The sequence below is a fragment of the Protopterus annectens genome, chromosome 8.part0 (assembly GCF_019279795.1).
Source record: "Protopterus annectens isolate FY-2018-M chromosome 8.part0, PAN1.0, whole genome shotgun sequence".
Lineage (NCBI taxonomy): Eukaryota > Metazoa > Chordata > Ceratodontiformes > Protopteridae > Protopterus > Protopterus annectens.
The window spans coordinates 1,658,284,175-1,658,305,116 of record NC_056741.1 but is presented as its reverse complement, the minus strand read 5'-3'; the positions used below and the strand labels follow the sequence as shown (position 1 = coordinate 1,658,305,116).

Below are 20,942 nucleotides of genomic sequence, written 5' to 3'. Positions count from 1 at the left end.
CTTCATATAGTTTAGGAAGGCAAGTCTTAGTTCATTCATACATACATGAACTATGACTCAGTCATACTGGTACTTGTGGTTCAATCACCTGAGTGTATGAGTGACCTGGCAGATCCTGGCCCTTGATAGACAACTGACTGTGACATCTCCTTAATCGGCCAGGTGAATGGAACATCTGTGTGTCTCATATTGGAGTCTCCTAAGACCAACATTTTGGGTTTTGTGATGGTGTGCCTTAGGGGCTTAGAAGTTGACTCTGTGAGATATGGCTGTATGTGTCATTGTGAGGGTTGTTTTGAGGTTGTTGGGATACTAATTTTAGATGCAATGTCTGGAGGACTTTGTGGTTACATTTAAGACCCTCAGCATATGTGGCTCTAGGCATCTAGTCCATACTATGTGTGTGCAGTGGGTGCAGGGTCTTTGCTTCTGGCAACCTGTTTGGTATTATATGTGTTTGTATATGAGATTTCTCACATACCATAGCAGTTTTTTTAACAATTAAGTGGTTGTCAGCAAACATGAGACAATTGCTACATCAAGCTGGCTACACAGATAGTAGGAAAGTGCATAACCTTTGTTGCAGGTTGGTATTATATCATCTACAAGGCAGTGGTATAAGAGGGGTTTACAGCTGACTAGCTTGGGTGCTGTAAGAGTATCGACTGCAATCCAAAATATCTAAGACTAAACTTGGGGTGGGGTGGGGGTCCTCCACAATATGCAAACTAGCTGCTCTTTGCACAACTAAGTTCTTAGGGAATTTCAGGGGTAGTTTTTATATGGAAAAGTTCAATTATATTGAACATTTCAATTCAATTACAGGCACAGAAAGTCTCAAAACAAGCAAGTTAGCCATCTGACCAGTCAGAGCACATTGGGTTTCAAACCATGATTTCCAGTTCAGATGACACCTAGCTATCCTTCTCTCCTGCCACTAGAGTTCAGATCAAAATCTTGTTAATGTAAAAACCAGGTTAAAACAATAAACCAAACAGAAGTCCAGAAACTCACAGACAAAAAGTGTCAAAGGCTCTTAGAAGCCAATGTCATGAGTTAAGAGCAAGGAACCTGATGCTTGTAGGACAGATCATGTGGAGTGAAAACAACACATGGCTGAATCAGATTCTTATGCTGCTTCTAAACAAAGCTATAGTACAAAAGTTTAATAGGAAAGACATTGATGCCTGCTATGTCAATTTGTCCACTTTCAATATACTCCACAACCTCCCCATGTAATTCTTCAAGCATTATATAGCATTATTTTAAATGTCCTTATTGTTGTCTCTGCTTTTCCCTTCCCTGTTTCTCGGTTCTGCCCTTCATCTTCCTATAGACACCTTCACCACCTCTGCAAAACATGCTGCAGTCTTCCTTCTTCTCCATCCTTTCAGCACTTAACCATATTCCCATGGCCTTAATTGTGCCAGCCACTTCCAGTTCTCTACTTCTTTTGAACTGTCCACAATGAACTCCTAACTTTACCTCTTATCGAAACCTTTTTTTTCCTCCCTTCATCCATACAGACCTGTTAGCTGAGTACTATACATTTCCCTCCCTCCCCATTCTGTCTCTGTAAGTTGTGAATCCTGCAGGACATTTACATCAGCCCTAATTACAAATGCCATGACCAGACCTTATCCACCTTTGTCTATCAGTTCACCTGAACCTGTCCTCCTTCACTACCTTGCATCCTTCTTCCCTCTGTGAAGGCCTTCTGGCTCCTCCTACCATATCCCTGGTTCAGATATGCAGTAGGATTTGTTATCTTTACCTTACTGTCAGGACTTGGGCCGGAGGCAAATACACAAGATGACAAAACAGTAGAGTAAATATAGTAAATACAATGTAGGTGGTTCAAAGCATTATCTGCTTCATTTGTCTCTTTCTTTCTGACTGTTTAAGATTGTTACTTGGGCTTATGATGAATGTCTGAAAACTGCACTGATTCTACCTCAAATCTTCTAATTGCCACTCCTTCCTTCTCACGTATCGACACTCCACAACTCTCTTAGTTGCCAACTCTGAGCAAGTCCCTTAACTGGAACAATGCTTTTAGGTTATCAATGAAAAAGGCCAGTGGGTGCATGTTGCTAGTAGTCTTACTTGGTTAACAAAGAAATAAATAACAAAGTAATTTAATATTCAGAGCAAAGACTATGAGCACACCTTCTCATCTGGAATGTGCTTGAAACATTAACTGAAAGTGAAATTTTAAATGACACATATTATGGAGGGAGTAGAATTTCCTTAACACCTGAAATGCATTACTGTATAAAATCAGAAAATCTGTCTCCATTTCTATGAAATCCTCTTCCATTATATTTGCTTACAGGTACAATGCTAACTGTAGGACACACAGGAATGTTTAAACACTGTAAACCCATTCTTTTAGAAACACGGCATTTATTCCACATTACAACTAGACAACATATATTTATTGGACAGAAAAGTAGAACTATCATGTGCCTGAAGAAAAATGGAAAGGGACAGAGAAAGAGATAGAATCAGTGCTTAAACAAGAGCACCCCAAGTAAAAGTCAGTCAGTAGGACTTTCTGGCAGGATAACAAATAAATCAAGTATGTGTGTGTGTGTGTGTGTGTGTGTGTGTGTGTGTGTGTGTGTGTGTGTGTGTGTGTGTGTGTGTGTGTGTGTGTGTGTGTCTGTGTGTGTGTGTGTGTGTGTGTGTGTGTGTGTGTGTGTGTGTGTGTGTGTGTGTGTATGTGTGTGTGTGTGTGTGTGTGTGTGTGTGTGTGTGTGTGTGTGTGTGCGCACGCACGCACGCATGTGTATGTGTGTGTGTGTGTGTGTGTGTGTGTGTGTGTGTGTGTGTGTATGTGTGTGTGTGTGTGTGTGTGTGTGTGCATGTGTGTTTGTCTGCTTTTAAGTAACCTACATAAAACATCAGCATCTTTGCACAGCAGTCAATAAATTAACACTGAAAATGAAACACCCCAGGCAAAGCTCCACATTTATACATTACAGCGACACCACTGTCGGCTTGGATTTGCTGAGCTCAAGCTGGGTGACAATAAATAAATATATAAATAAAAAAATTAAAGCCTTTATTTCAGAATAAACTGTTTTATAAGCAGCCAAAAGCCAAGTCACAATAACCAAATGCAAATCATCCGATTTAGAAGAACAACGGAGACAACCCCCATGTTATTTGATGGGAATAATTAATGATCCTCCCTCAAAAATACTTAACAGAACTGTATCAGTGTTTTAATCCATCTACAACTCTGTGTGTTTTATTTTTTCACGCGTCAAGTATGTTATTAATGCCTGTACTGTATACACCCACGCAACAGAAAAACAGGATAAGTCACAAATACATTTTATTACAAGGCTGCAGTCACATTGCTTGAAGCAATTAATGGTTTGGTTTTTTGCATTTCTGAATGTTTGTGTGCTCTGTTAGGGCATGTGTTTTATTTAAAACACTGGTGTATTATTTATTTCTTTATTTTGAGTGGAGGTTTGAAAACAGAGTGACTTTCAGGCATAAATGACTCAATATTATATATACAAAGGATGCTGAAACTGTCTTTGTGAAACAGATAAAAACAGGTCTCTAATCATCTGACAGTTGTCACTGGGTATCCAATTATTTTGGCAGAGCATGACAACTAAGCCTGTAAACCTCAACACTCATTATTTTTTAGTTTCAGGGATTACATTTTACCATAGAATCCTCAAGTGTTGACTATCAAAGCACCCATGGGGGTGGTTCAGAAGTACTTAGGATTTACTGCTATGTCAAAACCTACCCATGAAAACTGCATTTAACTAGAGCACTATGCTGAAGCTATTTCTTATATAGATGTTCATTATACATTATTCAAAGTTAACAGACTTTCAGGTTTAATTTAAAAAAATATTTTCTTGTTAAATTAAGAATGTTTCGTAACTATTAAAACTCAAACTTCAAAATGTTGATACTTAAAAGCATTCTTTACATGGCTTTAAGTTCACTGAGGCCATTTCATGATGGCAAGCACTGAAGCAGATATGTTTCATATCTCATACTATTAGTTTTTTAAGTGGAAATATTCAGACAGGATGAAATGTGGGCTACTGGAGTGGAACACAAAGACTACAAAGGCTAGTTTTATGATTTTAAAGTAGTACTTAAACATAGTAGAGAATCACTCCACTTATCAAAAATATTTACTTTCACTCATAAAAAAATCTGAAATGGACAGAAAAAAAACTGGTTTTGCAAATGTGTTCTGTTTTCTGTGCATAAAGTCCATTTTAGTAGAGAATAAAAAATATGACTTTTTACCAGGGCACTCACTAATGCCTGCAACTCATTTTCTTGTACATGTATAAAATCTATGTTTCTTGACATTTTACAATGCTCCATTGTTGTATCTGTTCATATTACGTGTTGTTGTTACATTACTGCTTCCTGTTTTTCACATATACCTTACATAAAAGGGCATCACTCACAAGCTGTGCAGCATGGCTAACTGGTCAGCCTTGTGCTACCACTGTTAAAAGCATGTCAGTATGGAGGTACAGTATCCCAAAGCAGACTCAGTACCTGTATAGAGGAACACTGGCACCCCCTTTCCTTTGTGGAAAATGCTCAATGTATAGTCCAGCAGCATGTCACTGCCTAGTCCCCAAAACCGGTTTCAGGTTATCTGCTCTGTGTATTGTCAAGCATGTCACTGCTCAGTCCCCACAGCCACTTTCAGATTGTCTTTATTGTTATTCACATCTTATTGTGCTACACCTCCAGTTCATCTATGTCCTTTCTATGATCTATGACCAGTGAGAAGCAGCACTGTATGTACCATTCCATCTTCCCCTCCTTTGAAGTGCAACAGACACACGCTTCACTCTTTCATGTGCCCCCAGCTGACCATCAGCTGCACAACTGCACCATTTATCCTTCAGTGTCCCTTGTATCTCCCTAGGCTGGGACTGCACCAATGGTAGACTGGGCAGGGGATGTGGAGTGAGCAGCCCACAGCATTCCATATGATGGCCATGCATGCTAGGGAGTAATCGTTGGTCTGCCATAATAGACAGAACTAGTGCCATCATGCACATGATTGTTTGCAATGTCAGCTTGTTCTGCTTCCCCCCATGATTCTGGGACATTACCATTAGTGGAAATGTGTCGTTATTACTGTCAGAAACCCCTTCCTTCCTCCCTCCCAGAGTGGGTTGTTGAGCTGACAGAAACACTCTTTCCCACTTCTCCCTCCTTGACTCCTCCACTACCCAAGCTGCTAGTTCAACTCTGGTCATCTAGGTCATAGTAAGGTCTACATTCCTCTACAACATAGAGTCGGTAGTTGAGCTCATGTCATCTGGGTCATAGTAAGGTCTACATCCTTCTACTCCATGGAGTCGTAGTCAAACTCTGGTCATCCGGGTCAAAGTGTGGGCTCCATCCCTCTACACCACAGAACCAGTAGAAGAGATTAACTCATGTTCTGAAGAATCAGTTTGATTAGACTAAATATGACACACTTGGTAATCCCCTTCAGAAAAGCATGTACAGAAATGTCCTCAGTAACATTGGGGTTATTGTTTTTTCCACTTTAAGGCTTGTGAGACAGTTCATAGCCTTCTGCTTTGAGAAAGAACATCAGTGCTGGCTGCTTCCATGCCATCCTTCCCATTTGGAACCCTGTGCCTTTCTGTGTCTTTCTCTTTCTTCAGTGAACAATGAACTAAAAATATTTTCTTCAGAGTTCCTGTGTTTGCACCATCTCTGTAATGCCATTAACACTCTAAGTGCCTGTCATTTTTTCTACCACCTTCAGATTATTAAGTGTCCCTGCTTTACATTAAGTAAAGTATCTTCTCCTCAGTTTGTGTTAGTGTCATTTTTGTGCAATCCTTGCTTCTGCCTTGATCAACTAACAGATATCTCCCAGGTGGTATTCTAAGCTCTTATATCTGCACAGTCCTTCATCTGTCATCTCTCTCTCTCTCTCTCTCTCTCTCTCTCTCCCTCCCCTCCCTCTCCCTTTCTCTCTCTCTCTCTCTCTCTTTGCCTCACTATCTCGCTCTCCCCCTCCTTTACACTCTCTCTCCCTCACTCTTTTTCTCCCTCTCTTTTTCTCTCCTTCTCACTGCCTGTCCCTTTCTCTCACCTTCTGTCTCTCCCTCACTCTGTCCCTTTCTTCTCTCTCTCTTTCTCCCTCACTTTGTCCCTCTTTCATTCTCTCTCTCCCTCACTCTGTCCCTCCCTCCTCCTCTCTCTCCCTCACTCTGTCCCTCTCTCCTTCTGTCTTTCTCCCTCACTCTGTCCCTCTCTCCTCCTCTCTCTCTCTCTCTCCCTCACTCACTCTATCCCTCTTTCCTTCTCTCTCTCCATCACTCTGTCCCTCTCTCATCTCTATCCCTCACTCTGTCCCTCTCTCCTTGTCTTTCACCCTCAATCTGCCCCTTTCTCCTCCTCTCGCTCCCTCACTCACTCTATCCCTCTTTCCTTCTCTCTCTCACTCACTCTATCCCTCTTTCCTTCTCTCTCTCCCGCACTCTGTCCCTCCCTCCTCCTCTCTCTCCCTCACTCTGTCCCTCTTTCCTTCTCTCTCTCCCGCACTCTGTCCCTGTCTCCTCTCTCTCCCTCACTCTGTCCCTCCCTCCTTCTGTCTTTCTCCCTCACTCTGCTCCTCTCTCTCTCTCTCTCTCCCTCTATTCCTCTTTCCTTCTCTATCTCTCTCCCTGTCTCTCTCTCTCTCTCAACAAGTAAATGCTGTTATAAACATGACCTTGTTCTCATCTGCCTTGTTTTCTGTGACATTAGTGGTTGAATACAAGGGAATCATCAGCAATAGCAGCTGAAAATGATAACTGATATCAAAACCTTTACAGAAGATTTTCTTCTTTGCTTTGAGTAAATAGGGTACAGTGATAGAGCCGGTCTGTATGGAAGGAATTGAGAACTTTGTACCCAGAGAAATGACTGGGCCACTTTGTCACTGATAGGGATTCAGGCAGATATTGCTGTTTATTTGGGTTGCTTTCAGCTCACTTACTGGAAGCTGTGAAAGGTACATGATGTTAAACACAGGTCTCAGGCACCAGAGCTTATGGAACAAGCACACCACTATCAGGTTATTAAAGAAAGGGGGAAACACACACAAAAGTAATCTCCCAAGACTGGAATTTTGTATTTGTTCTTGTTTTTTGAGGAATTATCATGGTTTTCTCTTCATGTGGGTCATTAGGCTTTATCTTACTATCTCAGGATATGACATACCAGTGCATAATTACTGATATTCCTAAAAGAACTACATATCTTTCATGTGTTTTATCAAAGTGGTGTTTCCCATTTCCCATTTGAGAATTGTAATGCCTTGTACAGTGCTGTCTCATTTACTTTTGTTCCTGGCTTTCCTGGGTTTAGAACAGAAAAGTTGGACTGCTAATGTTACAAAGGAGTTGCTTTTCAGGCAGTATATCATGTGCTGGAACTCACCCTTCAGTTTGACATCACAATGTATGTGTTTTGCCACTCCATTTGCAATAATTCATATCACTGCACCACAGTTTATCACAATATACATTAGTATATAGTTTATACTGCACCTGCATGAAAATTTCTGTTGTGCAGAACTAAAGTTTTACAACTTTGTAGAAGTACCATGATAAATTATCAAAGGCTACTCATGGTAATACTTGAAATACTTGTCTGCTTTTATTATGACAGCCAACTAAAACTGCTACCCCAGTAAGAGTTTAGCGTGCTGTACTGAGCCCATCTGACCACATAAGCAAAGTTCTGCTCTGTCACAGTTTTTGCTATTGTTTACTCAATACAAATTCCAATCCTGTACAGTACCCTATATGTTATGACATTCATTTTTTATTCAATAATCAGTTACTGGTTTGCAAATTGGTACAAATGTTATTTTATGTCCTCTTTGGTGATTTTATCTGGAAACAGCAATAAAGTAAATGGCTGTGTGCATGCTACCTAAAGCTTTCGTTTTGAATTTAAAAATACTAACTTGAAAATCATCTCACTGTGAATGCTGTTTTGCAAAGCTAATTATATTAATTTGTCAATGTATTAAAAAAGTAAAATCTTGTCCTGCATGCAAAGGAATAAAGCCCAGATGATACAAGTTTGACTCATGGCTAGAACACAGAAAGAGGAGGGTGAGACTAAAGTTTGTCTTCTCCCATCCAAGCTGAGGTTTGCATGACATCAGTAAACTTAGAAATGGGGGACATGGATATAGGAATCTAAGCCAGTGGCAGAAGCCCATGTAGGCATATGTGTGGGAGCACATATGCATCCAAGGGGAGGGCACAAAGTGCTCACATCAGCCAGTAGGTGGCAGGGGTAAGACCGTAATCACACAATCTCTTATAACTATGACGACTCTGCAACTTGGGATTACTGATGGTCCGCAAGCAATGAGTAGAAAAATGATACAAAACATGTAAAATCATGCTCCATATGAACATTTGTAGCAGTCACCCCATGAAATACACAGCTAATTATACAGAATGTAACATACCTGGCAAAACAATATTCTCAAGAGTTAGTGGGGGCTGCTTGGACATAATTAATAGTCATCATTAGTATCCAGAACCATTAGTCATAAACATTACTGACTGACTAAAGACAATGCCATGACTTTAAAATTAATCTGTCTGTCACAGCTCTGCTGATCCTTCACCTTACCATTAATTGCATCTATATCTCCAGATGAACTGTAACAAGACTTTGAGATGAAATAAGCCTTGACGTATGGTTAGCTAGCAGCAAATTAATCCATACAAACAGGACATGTGATCTGATTACTAAAACCTCTGTTCACATCATGTGTTACCAGATGAATACTGGCAACAGGCAAACTTCTTTTGGGAATTGTGTTTGTGTGACAGTGTTTGTACAAAAAGTGCCCTTCAAAAAGAAAAGGTTGACCTTTGCATGTAACGGTATTTCACAGTTTAGAATATGTAACAAACTCTGTCTTAGCAGCTGTAACTAGTATAGTGTGTAGTAACATGAGAGGTACATGAAGCATGACCTCTCCCAATAAGAACAATGAAACCTCATTACAGCAGTGAGTTTCAACTACCTTTTGTGATAGGGGTGCTGATACTTGTGATTAAACACTATGGTATGTATGCTTGTTCAGTGAAATGTCATCCCGTTAGTAGAAGCATATTTCCAAACAGTTTTTTTTTATTTTTGCACACTTGTCAAATTTATGAGAAAGACTGTAACAGATATTTTGGTTAAAAACATAACTAAAGACATCCAAGTATAGCAAATGAAATGAAAATTAAATTGTCATTGGTCAGTCCCTGCAACTCTTATTAGAGGTCCAAAAGATAATACAATTGAATATTGGTGTAAGAATTTCAGATGTCTATCATGTTTAGACTTGTTCCCACCAGCAAATAAGAGAACAACTTTAACTGACATTATAGTTCATCAATAATGAGGGTTGTTATACTGAAGGAGTGATGTTTGTTAAACAATATATTAAAAAAGACCTCTTGAACCATTGCTGGAGAATGTCCACAGAGAGACAGATAAACACATGTATTTCTTTAAGAATTTTTTTAATTCAGAAAATTAGAGTCCACCTATTCTAGTGAAACAGAAAAAAACAAAAACAAAACAAAAGCATTTACCAATTAAAACCCCAACTTTCCAGAAAAGGAAAGGATGGGAAAGGAACGCTGATATGATAAAACTTATTATAAAAGGCATAAAGATGAAGTAATTCAGGTTTCATGTACCTCCCATAAATTGTATTGTTCTCCTAAATGCTTATATACATTTAACAACAAGATAAAATACATTTGCATTTCTTTCCACTCATTTCCTTTCATTTTTTTCTGGGCAAAATGTATTACTGATGATAAAAATGCATGTAACGCATCAATAAATAAGTTTCTAAAGATAACCCTGCTACTGCCTTGGAGAAACACCATAATAAATAGCATGCCATCTGTTAGACAAAATATAACATAAAACATTAATAATAATTAGTTATCAGAATAAATTTGTTGCTTTCTGTAAAGGAAGTGTGTCCCTCAAGAGGAAAGTATAACATGGTAATGAAGATACTTTGCAGCCTGCTTGAAAGGTCTGAGTTTCTAACTTTTTTCTTCTGACTGGATCAAGGAAATATAATACTTATTTTATTATTTGTAATAAAGTATCCTTCATTGTGTAGATGCTGGTGATTTACTTCCCACTGGTACTATACTCTGGAGTCACTGCTGGCAGTGCAGTTTCCAGCCGGCTCAGTACTGTCACACTCGTGACATGTAACGTGCTTGTATCTATCAAATTTATACATCTAGGAAGCTTATATTAACACATGTACTACATTAAAAAATAAAGGATGAGCACATTATATCTCCCATGAGGCTTATAGTATTTTAAACAAGGAAGGTTTGAAAAGTGCTTTGCATAGTGAATCCAAAAATAGCAATGCCACTCTAGGAGTTGGGAGCTGTAAATTGATAGAAACACTTCTGAAAGACAGCAAATGTCTTTAGCAGAAATTATTTGAATTTGCAATAAAAATACTACATTTCTTTCTTTCAGACTAAATGCATTTGATAGCAAACAGCAGTGTAACAGCTGTCAGTTCCAAACCTAGTTATGTTTTGTCAGTATTTAGAAGTCTGCTTAATTCTTGAAAAAACAAAACAAAACAAAAAAAACAGCAAAGATTTTACTTACATTGTAGCAGTCCATCCTATAAATAGTAATAAATATGTCTAGTGCCTACTAGAATCTTCAGTAATGAGCCTCAAACAGATCTGGAAGCAAGAATCTCTTTCTCTGTGTAATACTCTGAATGAGCTTCAGCCGTCTCTTCTCAGCCTCCTTCTGTCTTCCTTTAGGACTGAACTCTCTCTCTTTTTTACTCTCACTGCACTCTCTCTCTCTCTCTCTCTCTCTCTCTCTCTCTCTCTCTCTCTCCCAAGCTGTATTGTATCTGTCAGTGAAGCAGGTTCTCTAGGTGCTTACATTGGTCTGTTCTTTGCAGCCTTTAAACAGCTCATATGAAGGCTAAACACTTGGAAATCCTCTCCACTAAGCAAGCTAACTACCCAAGCCTGATTCCAGCTCTTTACCCAAATAGGGATTATATTAAAATTCCCGAAAATACTTCCTGAATGACAGTTGACTTTTGTGCTCTTGTCTCCGCCACCTTTTTTTAAATTATCACTGTCAAGCTTTCTATCATTTTCATGACTCTCTATTAGTATGTATATGTATAGCTATACCCACCTAAACATATACATATATAGATATGTAGATATAGATAGATACATAGATAGATATATAGATATACAAATATATATATATATATATATATATATATATATATATATATATATATATATACACACATACATACATACATCAAGCTGACATAAATTTCACAAGATAACAGATGACTGCACTTTTGCTTAACTCCTTTAGATGTGACACAGATAACAGTGCAAATCCCAAAGCATGCATAATCAGGAATTCATTACTTTCAGAACCGTTACAGTCTATTTAAACATTATCATTAAAAACTACTTTAGTACTGCCACTGTGAATAAAATAACAATGTAGAGATACTTCTGTGAAAAAAGGTATTTTGTTACTGATGTCTGTGGCAACTATTTAAACATTATCATTAAAAACTACTTTAGTACTGCCACTGTGAATAAAATAACAATGTAGAGATACTTCTGTGAAAAAAGGTATTTTGTTACTGGTGTCTGTGGCAACTATGGAATCAAAGTTCTGAAATTCAGAATGCTCTTAGAAATATTAATAATTGACAATGGAGACTCAGAATTTTTGCATTAGCAAATAATGGGTACATGTTACATAACTCTGCTATATTAGTCTAATTAAGGGTAATGTACAGGGGTTACATTTCTGATTTCACTGTTACTAATAATTTTCTTTCTTAGACTTAGTTCTTTCTTGTATTCTTGTATGAGGCATACTTTACCTGGATGAAGTTCATTTTAAGGAATTTAAGTATTTTATGACAATGCTCTGAATGCCTAGCTCTGAGACATACTGAAAAGTAAGCTAAAAAGATAAGCATTCTAAGTGAAAATAAATAATACATTTCAAGAAAATGCATCTGCACTTATGAACATTGACAATATAAGACCTAAATGTGGGACAGATAGATAGATAGATAGATAGATAGATAGATAGATAGATAGATAGATAGATAGATAGATAGATAAAGCAGTGTTGGGGGGATTTTGTGAAATTTATGTCAGCATGATAAATATATATATATATATATATATATATATATATATATATATATATATATATATATATATATATATATATATATATATATATATATATATATAGATATAGATATGGGTCTACCTGACATTGCCGACACTCCAGAATGCCAACAACCATATGGCCGACACCATATGATCGACATTCGGAAAGCCGACAATGCGGAACCAGCATCTCACTATAGTGCGGAATGGAAAGATTTCCATTCCTGCACTGTAGTGCGATCTCGGAGTTGGTATATTAAAGTTACGGAGGGGTGTGGGGGGTGCAGGGGAGCATAGCCCCTCACTAGTAGTTGAAAGGAAATTTTATTTTCCTTTTACATGGTCTACTTACAATGTCGAGATTTCGGATGTCGGTCATATGGTGTTGGCCATATGGTTGTTGACATTCTGAAATTTCGGCATTGTGAAGTAGATCCATCTACATATATGAGTGTCTCATAAAACAGTGAACACTCATATGAGCAAAGGTCAGCAATCTCTCTAGAGCGAACACGCAAAAAAAAAAAAAAAAAACATTAGCAAGTACCCTTGCTAATTACACATATTAACTCTGAGATTGCACAACAGCAGGGCAAGGGCAAATTCTCTTACCTCGCTGTACCGCTGTCCCATTCAAAAAAACTGCTGTCAGAAACTCCATTAGGAAAAATGTTCACTCACATGAGCATTCACTTTTTTTACAGCATGAAAAAGCATTTGCTCAATTTTTCACTCTTCCTAATTGTAACTGTATCTAGCTATCTATCTATATAGTTATATATGTGTGTATATACTGTTGCACATGTTTATGCATGTATGTTTAGGTGAGTAGACAGATACCTAATTCAGGAAGCAACAAAGCTAGTTACTTCATGATGAAGAAAAGTATTTGTTTATAGGTTTATAGGTGATCTGAAAAATCCTAATAACTTAGAAGATTTTAATAAAATTCCCTGCACTAGTGAGTTAGTGGAAAAAAATAACTATGGCCCAGACTACCTGAAGTTGATTAGCCTAGCAAGGACAGTGAGTAGGCATCCCCATCCTGGGGGGAGGATATGCAAGCAGGAGTGTATCATCACAGGCCACCCTCAGTGGAAACTGGGAATGAATGCACATGGTGTGGAGCAGTAATCTGAATGACTCACACATTGAGGCAGGGATTATGTGCCTTAAAATCACTGGGACAATTTAATTGTGCAGAAAAGGTGGGATTTCCTAAAGGAAAAACAGTCCAGCAGCAGCAGTATGACGCTCCCCGTGAAGCCTCAAATGCCTCACCAGCTCAGAATAGGGGATGGGATTAGTACTGGGTAGATCAGTCATGTTTGGTAGATATGCTTGATTAGGAGAGCTCCTGGGAGTAGCTGATCACCAAAAAACTTATAAAAGATTTAAAAAAAATTATAGAAAATAGTCATTGAAGTACTGTCCAGTGCTGAGGGCCACAGAAACTTAAAGATTGAACAGATTAAACTTTCAAGATATGTGTGCTTATGTCTTAAAACGATTTTTTAATAAAGGCATTTAAAACGACAACAAAAAAAGTTAGTCATGCTACTGACTAAAATTAAGGGTAGAAGAAGAAATGGAAAACATAAGATTAAAACTGGGGAAGTAAAGAAAAAGTGATAGAAATGCAGATTCAGTAAACTTTAAACATGACTAGACACAACAAGTAAAAGTCCAAAAGCAGCTAGTGTACATGCAATTTAATCTGTCCAATTTACAGAGCCATGCTAGAAGAAATAATTTTTAAATAGCAAGCTTAAGATTGGTCAGAAGGAAATGACTTTGTTTCTTTCTTGGGTGCTCTTTATCCTTCTTGGCTGATGATCATCAAACTCTCACCAGCATGATAATGGTCATTTATTATTTTACGTACAGAGGTGAGAACTGATAAATGGGCACTCATTATTTTACTTACAGAGGTGAGGACCGATAAATGGTCATTTATTATTTTACTTACAGAGGTGAGAGCCAATAAATGGTCATTCATTATTTTACTTACAGAGTTGAGAACCGATAAATGGTAATTTATTATTTTACTTACGGAGGTGAGAACCGATAAATGGTCATTTATTATTTTACTTACAGAGGTGAGAACCGATAAATGATCATTCATTATTTTACTTACAAATGTGAGAACCGATAAATGGTCATTTATTATTTTACTTACAGAGGTGAGAGCCAATAAATGGTCATTCATTATTTTACTTACAGAAGTGAGAACCGATAAATGGTAATTTATTATTTTACTTACAGAGGTGAGAATCGATAAATGGTAATTTATTATTTTACTTACAGAGATGAGTGCCAATAAATGGTCATTCATTATTTTACTTACAGAGGTGAGAACCGATAAATGGTCATTTATTATTTTACTTACAGAGGTGAGAACCGATAAATGGTCATTTATTATTTTACTTACAGAGGTGAGAACCGATAAATGGTCATTCATTATTTTACTTACAAAGGTGAGAACCGATAAATGGTCACTCATTATTTTACTTACAGAGGTGAGGACCAATAAATGGTCATTTATTATTTTACTTACAGAGGTGAGAGCCAATAAATGGTCATTCATTATTTTACTTACAGAGGTGAGAACCGATAAATGATAATTTATTATTTTACTTACAGAGGTGAGACCCGATAAATGGTCATTTATTATTTTACTTACAGAGGTGAGAACCGATAAATGGTCATTTATTATTTTATTTACAGAGGTGAGAGCCAATAAATGGTCATTTATTATTTTACTTACAGAGGTGAGAACCGATAAATGGTCATTCATTATTTTACTTACAGAGGTGAGAACCAATAAATGGTCATTTATTATTTTATTTACAGAGGTGAGAACCAATAAATGGTCATTTATTATTTTACTTACAGAGGTGAGAACCGATAAATGGTCATTTATTATTTTACTTACAGAGGTGAGAGACAATAAATGGTAATTTATTATTTTACTTACAGAGGTGAGAACCGATAAATGGTCATTTATTATTTTATTTACAGAGGTGAGAGCCAATAAATGGTCATTCATTATTTTACTTACAAAGGTGAGAACCGATAAGTGGTCACTCATTATTTTACTTACAGAGGTGAGGACCGATAAATGGTCATTTATTATTTTACTTACAGAGGTGAGAGCCAATAAATGGTCATTCATTATTTTACTTACAGAGGTGAGAACCGATAAATGATAATTTATTATTTTACTTACAGAGGTGAGAACCGATAAATGGTCATTTATTATTTTACTTACAGAGATGAGAACCGATAAATGGTCATTGATTATTTTACTTACAAAGGTGAGAACTGATAAATGGCCATTTATTATTTTACTTACAGAGGTCAGAACTGATAAATGGTCATTTATTATTTTACTTACAGAGGTGAGAGCCAATAAATGGTCACTCATTCTTTTACTTACAGAGGTCCATCCAACCTCAACCCTTTTCCCATTTGGCACATGGGGTCGGGGCATTACTTCCACAGTGACAATCATCTCGAGCCAAGGTTTACACCTCTGTATGTGGTAATTCATTCACACCACTCACTCGTGCACACACTCTCACCTATGACCAGTTTAGAGTGTCCAATCCACCTACTGCATGTCTTTGGAATGTGGGAGGAGACTGGAGCACTCAGAGAAAACCCATGTGACTCCAGGGAGGACATGCATACTCCACACAGAAGGCATCCCAGCCAAGAATCAAACTGGAGAACCTACTGCTGTGAGGCGAGAATGCTAACCGCTGCACCACCACCACCCCAGGAGAGAGCCATTCATTATTTTACTTACAGAGGTGAGAGCCGATCAATGGTCATTCATTATCTCATTAACAGAAGTGAGAGATGATAATTCCAATGACACATCTGGAGCATTTCTCCCCAGGCCTCCACTGAAAATAGGCTCTGTCCTAGTTGGACTTTCCTGGTCAGCAAATGTTAAATAAATAAGTAACTGGCAAGGCTGTCATCTAGACAGCCCTCCGGTGATTTTTTTTTTTCTTTAATGGCTTGTAACCTCCCTTTTGGCTGGGGTTCACACTTCCAAAATACGTGCCTACTATTCTCTCTGCTGTGCCTGTACATGTTTCTGTAAATGTGCATCTACTTTGTGAATGCAACTTCTTTAAATCGAGTGCATGTCCATTGCCCCTGTGCTGCATGTCACTGTAATATTTTGTTATAAAGTGCCAGCACTTTAGAAGACAAGGCTGCTTTTTCCCTTCCTCACAATGTGTGAACTGATATCAGTCACTCTGAATTCCTTACCAGCTCCTTCACTCATTGGCTAACTAGTCAATCTTGTGATGTCTTGGTTGTAGTCAAGGCATTATTGCTGTCAGCACGGAGTTAATGGTGGTGGCCCTGTTGAATTATGGAGTAGAAATTTAAAAACAAATATTGACATGCCTGATAAGAAACTGGCCAGCATATGCATAGTGTATGTGTGGGCAGGAAAAGAAGATCATCATATGGGCAAAGTCAGATATAGAGCATTCCATGAAGGACTAAAGACTTGTTTTGGATAAGTTCAAAGGAAACAAAGGCTATTTCTATTTTCTAGCAAGTCAACACCATGAAAATCAACTGTTTTGTACTTCACTGCAAAAGAAAAGCATGCACTCTGATCTAGCTATCGTTTATAGGTTCATAGGTACTAGGCTAGCTACTCTTGTGGGCCATTTTAAGCCTAACAAGTTTCCCTTTTTCTGCTCAAAATAAACTATCCTATTTGGTTATAGATTGGCCTTACCCATCCCATGGATGATAATTATACATTATCTAGGATTGTCAGTCACTATAGTTATTGTTCAAATGTACTACTGTAACTGGATGCTTATGTAACATAATTAATCTGTATTCCTAAGCTTGTAAAGTTCTGAACTAATATGTTTTTTACTATGTAACACAAAATCTTACCATTATGTATCTTATTATGTTTTTGTAACTGTTTCAGCTATGTTTGCTACTTTACCTGATTATGTAATTTTAAGTATGTGGAGCTTTTCTCCCTGGGCATCTGCTGAAAATGAATCTGCCCAGTCGGATTTTCCCAGTAAACAAATGTAAAATAAATAAATAAATAAATTACCCCTAATGAGAATAACTGGGATCATACCATAGATAATTTGAGGGGACCCATGCAGAAGAGGTTTAGATCCCTAGATTGAGTATTTCTGATACTATTTCACTTGCTGATGAGCTGATGCCTTATATGACAAATACAGGTCATTAATTAGCAGTCTGTAGGATATCGAGTATAGTGACTGGGTTTGAGTTGGTCTATATAGGATATGTTGTTTATGCCTTGTATCTTTTAGTAAGGTATATTTGTGGAGTTCCAGTTGTTGTATGTGTCTGAACAGATACATGCCAAACAGGGCATTCAATTCAATGACTGTCCTAATAAGGACTGATTAAAGGGGGGCAACGACAACCTTAGATCTAGACATAATCCCTTTGTTTATAAGTTATGCAATAATGGACTATCTTACAACAATAGAAGTATGCTGGTCAAAAGTTAGGTAACTGTCTATATAAGTTTCCAAATCCCGAACAACTGAGTCAACTCTTAGGGGCATTTTTATTCATAAATTCATAAGTCCAGAGCAAACGTATACCCAAGGTCATCTTGTAGTTACATGACAAAGGTAGCACTTATGATCAATAGAGGCCAAAAAGCTGAAGTATTTCAGCAGTGTCACTTTAGTGAAACGTTAACAGTCTCTCAGCTCACCTATCCAGAACCCCAATTATTCTCTCTCTGCTGATATGAAAAACCACAGGTCCAGCAACTCCCACTCTATCATAAAAAAAAAAAAAAAATGAATTACAAAATGACCTTAGCCTCACACAGCAGGGTTGTGGCAGAGGAATCTGATGTGGATGCTGAATAACCTGCAGAGCTATAATGATATCCAATGGAGGCTGGACAGATAAAGAATCCAGCTAAGACTTATTGGCCATGTTTTTACCTAGCAGGAGTATCTCGTGATTAAATGATTCTGCCATGGTACCCTGGGATACCTGTTTAACCCATTGATTTTTCAAGACAAGTGGCCCGGGAGAACAAGCAGCTTCGATGCAGGCTGGACAGATAAAGAATCCAGCCAAGACTTCTTGTTCATATTTTTACCTAGCAGGAGTATCACGAGGTTAAATGATTCTGCCATGGTACCCTGGACTACCTGTTTAACCCATTGATTTTTTAAGATAAATGGCCCAGGAGAACAAACAGCTTCTGAGCATCTTAGGCAGAAATGCCTGACAGATACTACAAAAGGTATGGTTGTAGGAAGCACCCAGACAAATAAGACACTGTTCCTGATGATCCTTATGGGGAATCTGCCTCCCACACTGACATTTTGCTTTAGATGACATTTAATCTAGGTAGAAAAATAAAATACAAAACCAAGAAAAGTGAAAAAAAAAAAAAAACAACAACCCCAACGGGACACTTATCTGGTGTTGCTAAATATTCAATACAGCAACAACTTATTCAGACCAACTGGCAAAAATGGTGTTTGAACTGGCGGCAAAAGAAGTTCAAGATAATTACATCTGTACATCCCTTTTATGCCTTACATTATGTGCAGAGAGTATAAATGCAATGTATGGCACATACAAGATCTTTTTAAGCTTTTTCATACTAGCCGAGTATTGGGCTGCCTTTGGCAGGACATCTCTTCTATGAAAAATACTGCAATAGTGATATAGAAGGGTATCTTCTGTGACAGGTGTACATTTGTATTATGCTTGCATTGCAGATGCTGTGGTTAAATTCTGCGTTTTTAATTTCTTCAAATCTGAACTTCTGATCAGTAAGCTGAATGCAGTAATTGTCTAAAATATGTCTTTATGAAGTTGACAGTACATTAGATGTTAATTCCTATGTATTTATCCTCAATACTGGACTTATGCCCCCCCATATGTGTATTAAATCATATTACAAGATGATACAGCTGTGTATGAGTCTTTACAGCTGGAAGACGCAATTAAGTGAACTTTGTAGCTGACAGTCATGAAATATTATTCTGCAAAATTTGTATAAAACATCATACGTTTATAGAGAAATAGTCTTTTATTTCTAGGAACCACCTGTGGCTTAAGTAGCTACTTATATGCTCTAGTTTTACCATTCTTCTCACAAAATGCATGTACAAAATGGGACAAGGGAGTTGATGCTAATGCAGATACCTAATAGTTGCATTTCTTTCAAGCTGACAAACTCAGTATTTATCTGAGTCACTTAATTGGTGTGCTCTTGTGATATGAGCACCAAAAATAGTATTCCTTTCTAGGAAAAAGTAACATGTTCTGTCCATTTATATGTTATAGTAAACTTTACATGCTCTGACAGGGATGCACATTTTTGAGATTCTGTTCTTTACTTTCTCTAAAACTGTTTGGCTGTGCAAAACAAACAAGAGAAACACTATAAAGGGTTCATGTCCTGAAATTTTCACAAGAATATCTTAAATCATTAGAGAATTATTGCAATTTGAAATTAGGTTGCAATTCAGGCCAGAATGGCATTTGTAAATTGTCATTCCCACATGTTACCCCTATTACTAATCTACAGCCCTACATTTACAAATTGTCAGTCCCACACATTACCTCTTTTGCTGATCTATAGCCCTCACATTTATAAATTGTCAGTCCCACACGTTTACCCCTTTTGCTAATCTACAGCCCCACATTTAAAAACTGTTAGTCCCACATGTTACCCCTGTTACAAATCTATATCCCCCATAGTTACAAATTATCAGTCCCACATGTTATGCCTGTTACTAATCTAGAGCCCTTAAATTTCCAAATTGTCAGTCTGACATGTTACCCCTGTTGCTAATCTACTGCCCTACATTTAAAAATTGTCAGTCCCACATGTTACCTCTTTTGCAGATCTACAGCCCTCACATTTATAAATTGTCAGTCCCACACGTTTACCCCTTTTGCTAATCTACAGCTTCCATATTTACAAATTGTCAGTCCAACATTTTACCCCTGTGGTGATCTACAGCCCCCACATTTACAAATTCATTCCCATATGTTACCCTTGTTGCTAATCTACAACCTCCACATTTACAAATTGTCATTCCCACATTACCCCTGTTGCTAATCTTATAGCTCCACATTTACAAGTTGTCAGTGCTACATGTTACCCCGTTGCTAATCTACAGCCCCACATTTACAAATTGTCAGTCCCACGTTAGCCCTGTTGCTAATCTACAGTGCATGCATTTCTTATTTTTCTTGTTCTATTTCCTTTCCTATGTCCCTCCTGCTCTTATCATTAACACTCTGTCCACCTACTAAAGACTTCTCACCATTCTTACACTTCTTTTTTCTGATCCTTTATCCTCTGTTCCTTTTCATTTTTACATTAATCTTTGCCTTCCATTTCTGATTATTTAGAATATTGTGTTATCAAGCCATCAACATGTCTGTTATCCCTGTCTATACTACTCAAGCTCTTTAAAATTACAACTCTTCTGCATTATACAATAAAAGGTTGTTCGTATTCAAAAATGTGCACACTGATTGGAAAGACTAATCAGTATTTAAAATGTAAATTGAGACTTCCAAACAGGAAGAAGTCCCAGTAAAATTCACTTTCTCCATGCAGCTAATTAAAAACTCTTTCTACCAAAA

The 20,942-nt window shown here is 37.5% G+C and overlaps 1 protein-coding gene across 1 annotated transcript in view; it reads right to left on the bottom strand.

Moving 5' to 3' along the window:
• NRGN (neurogranin) overlaps positions 1–10,990 on the bottom strand; it is a 723,419-nt gene extending 712,429 nt beyond the window's left edge. The window contains exon 1 of the mRNA XM_044081179.1: positions 10,696–10,990. Coding sequence (XP_043937114.1) covers positions 10,696–10,710 — 15 coding nt within the window. The 5' untranslated portion in view covers positions 10,711–10,990. The remainder of the gene's footprint in view (positions 1–10,695) is intronic.
• Between the last annotated feature and the right edge of the window lie 9,952 nt (positions 10,991–20,942).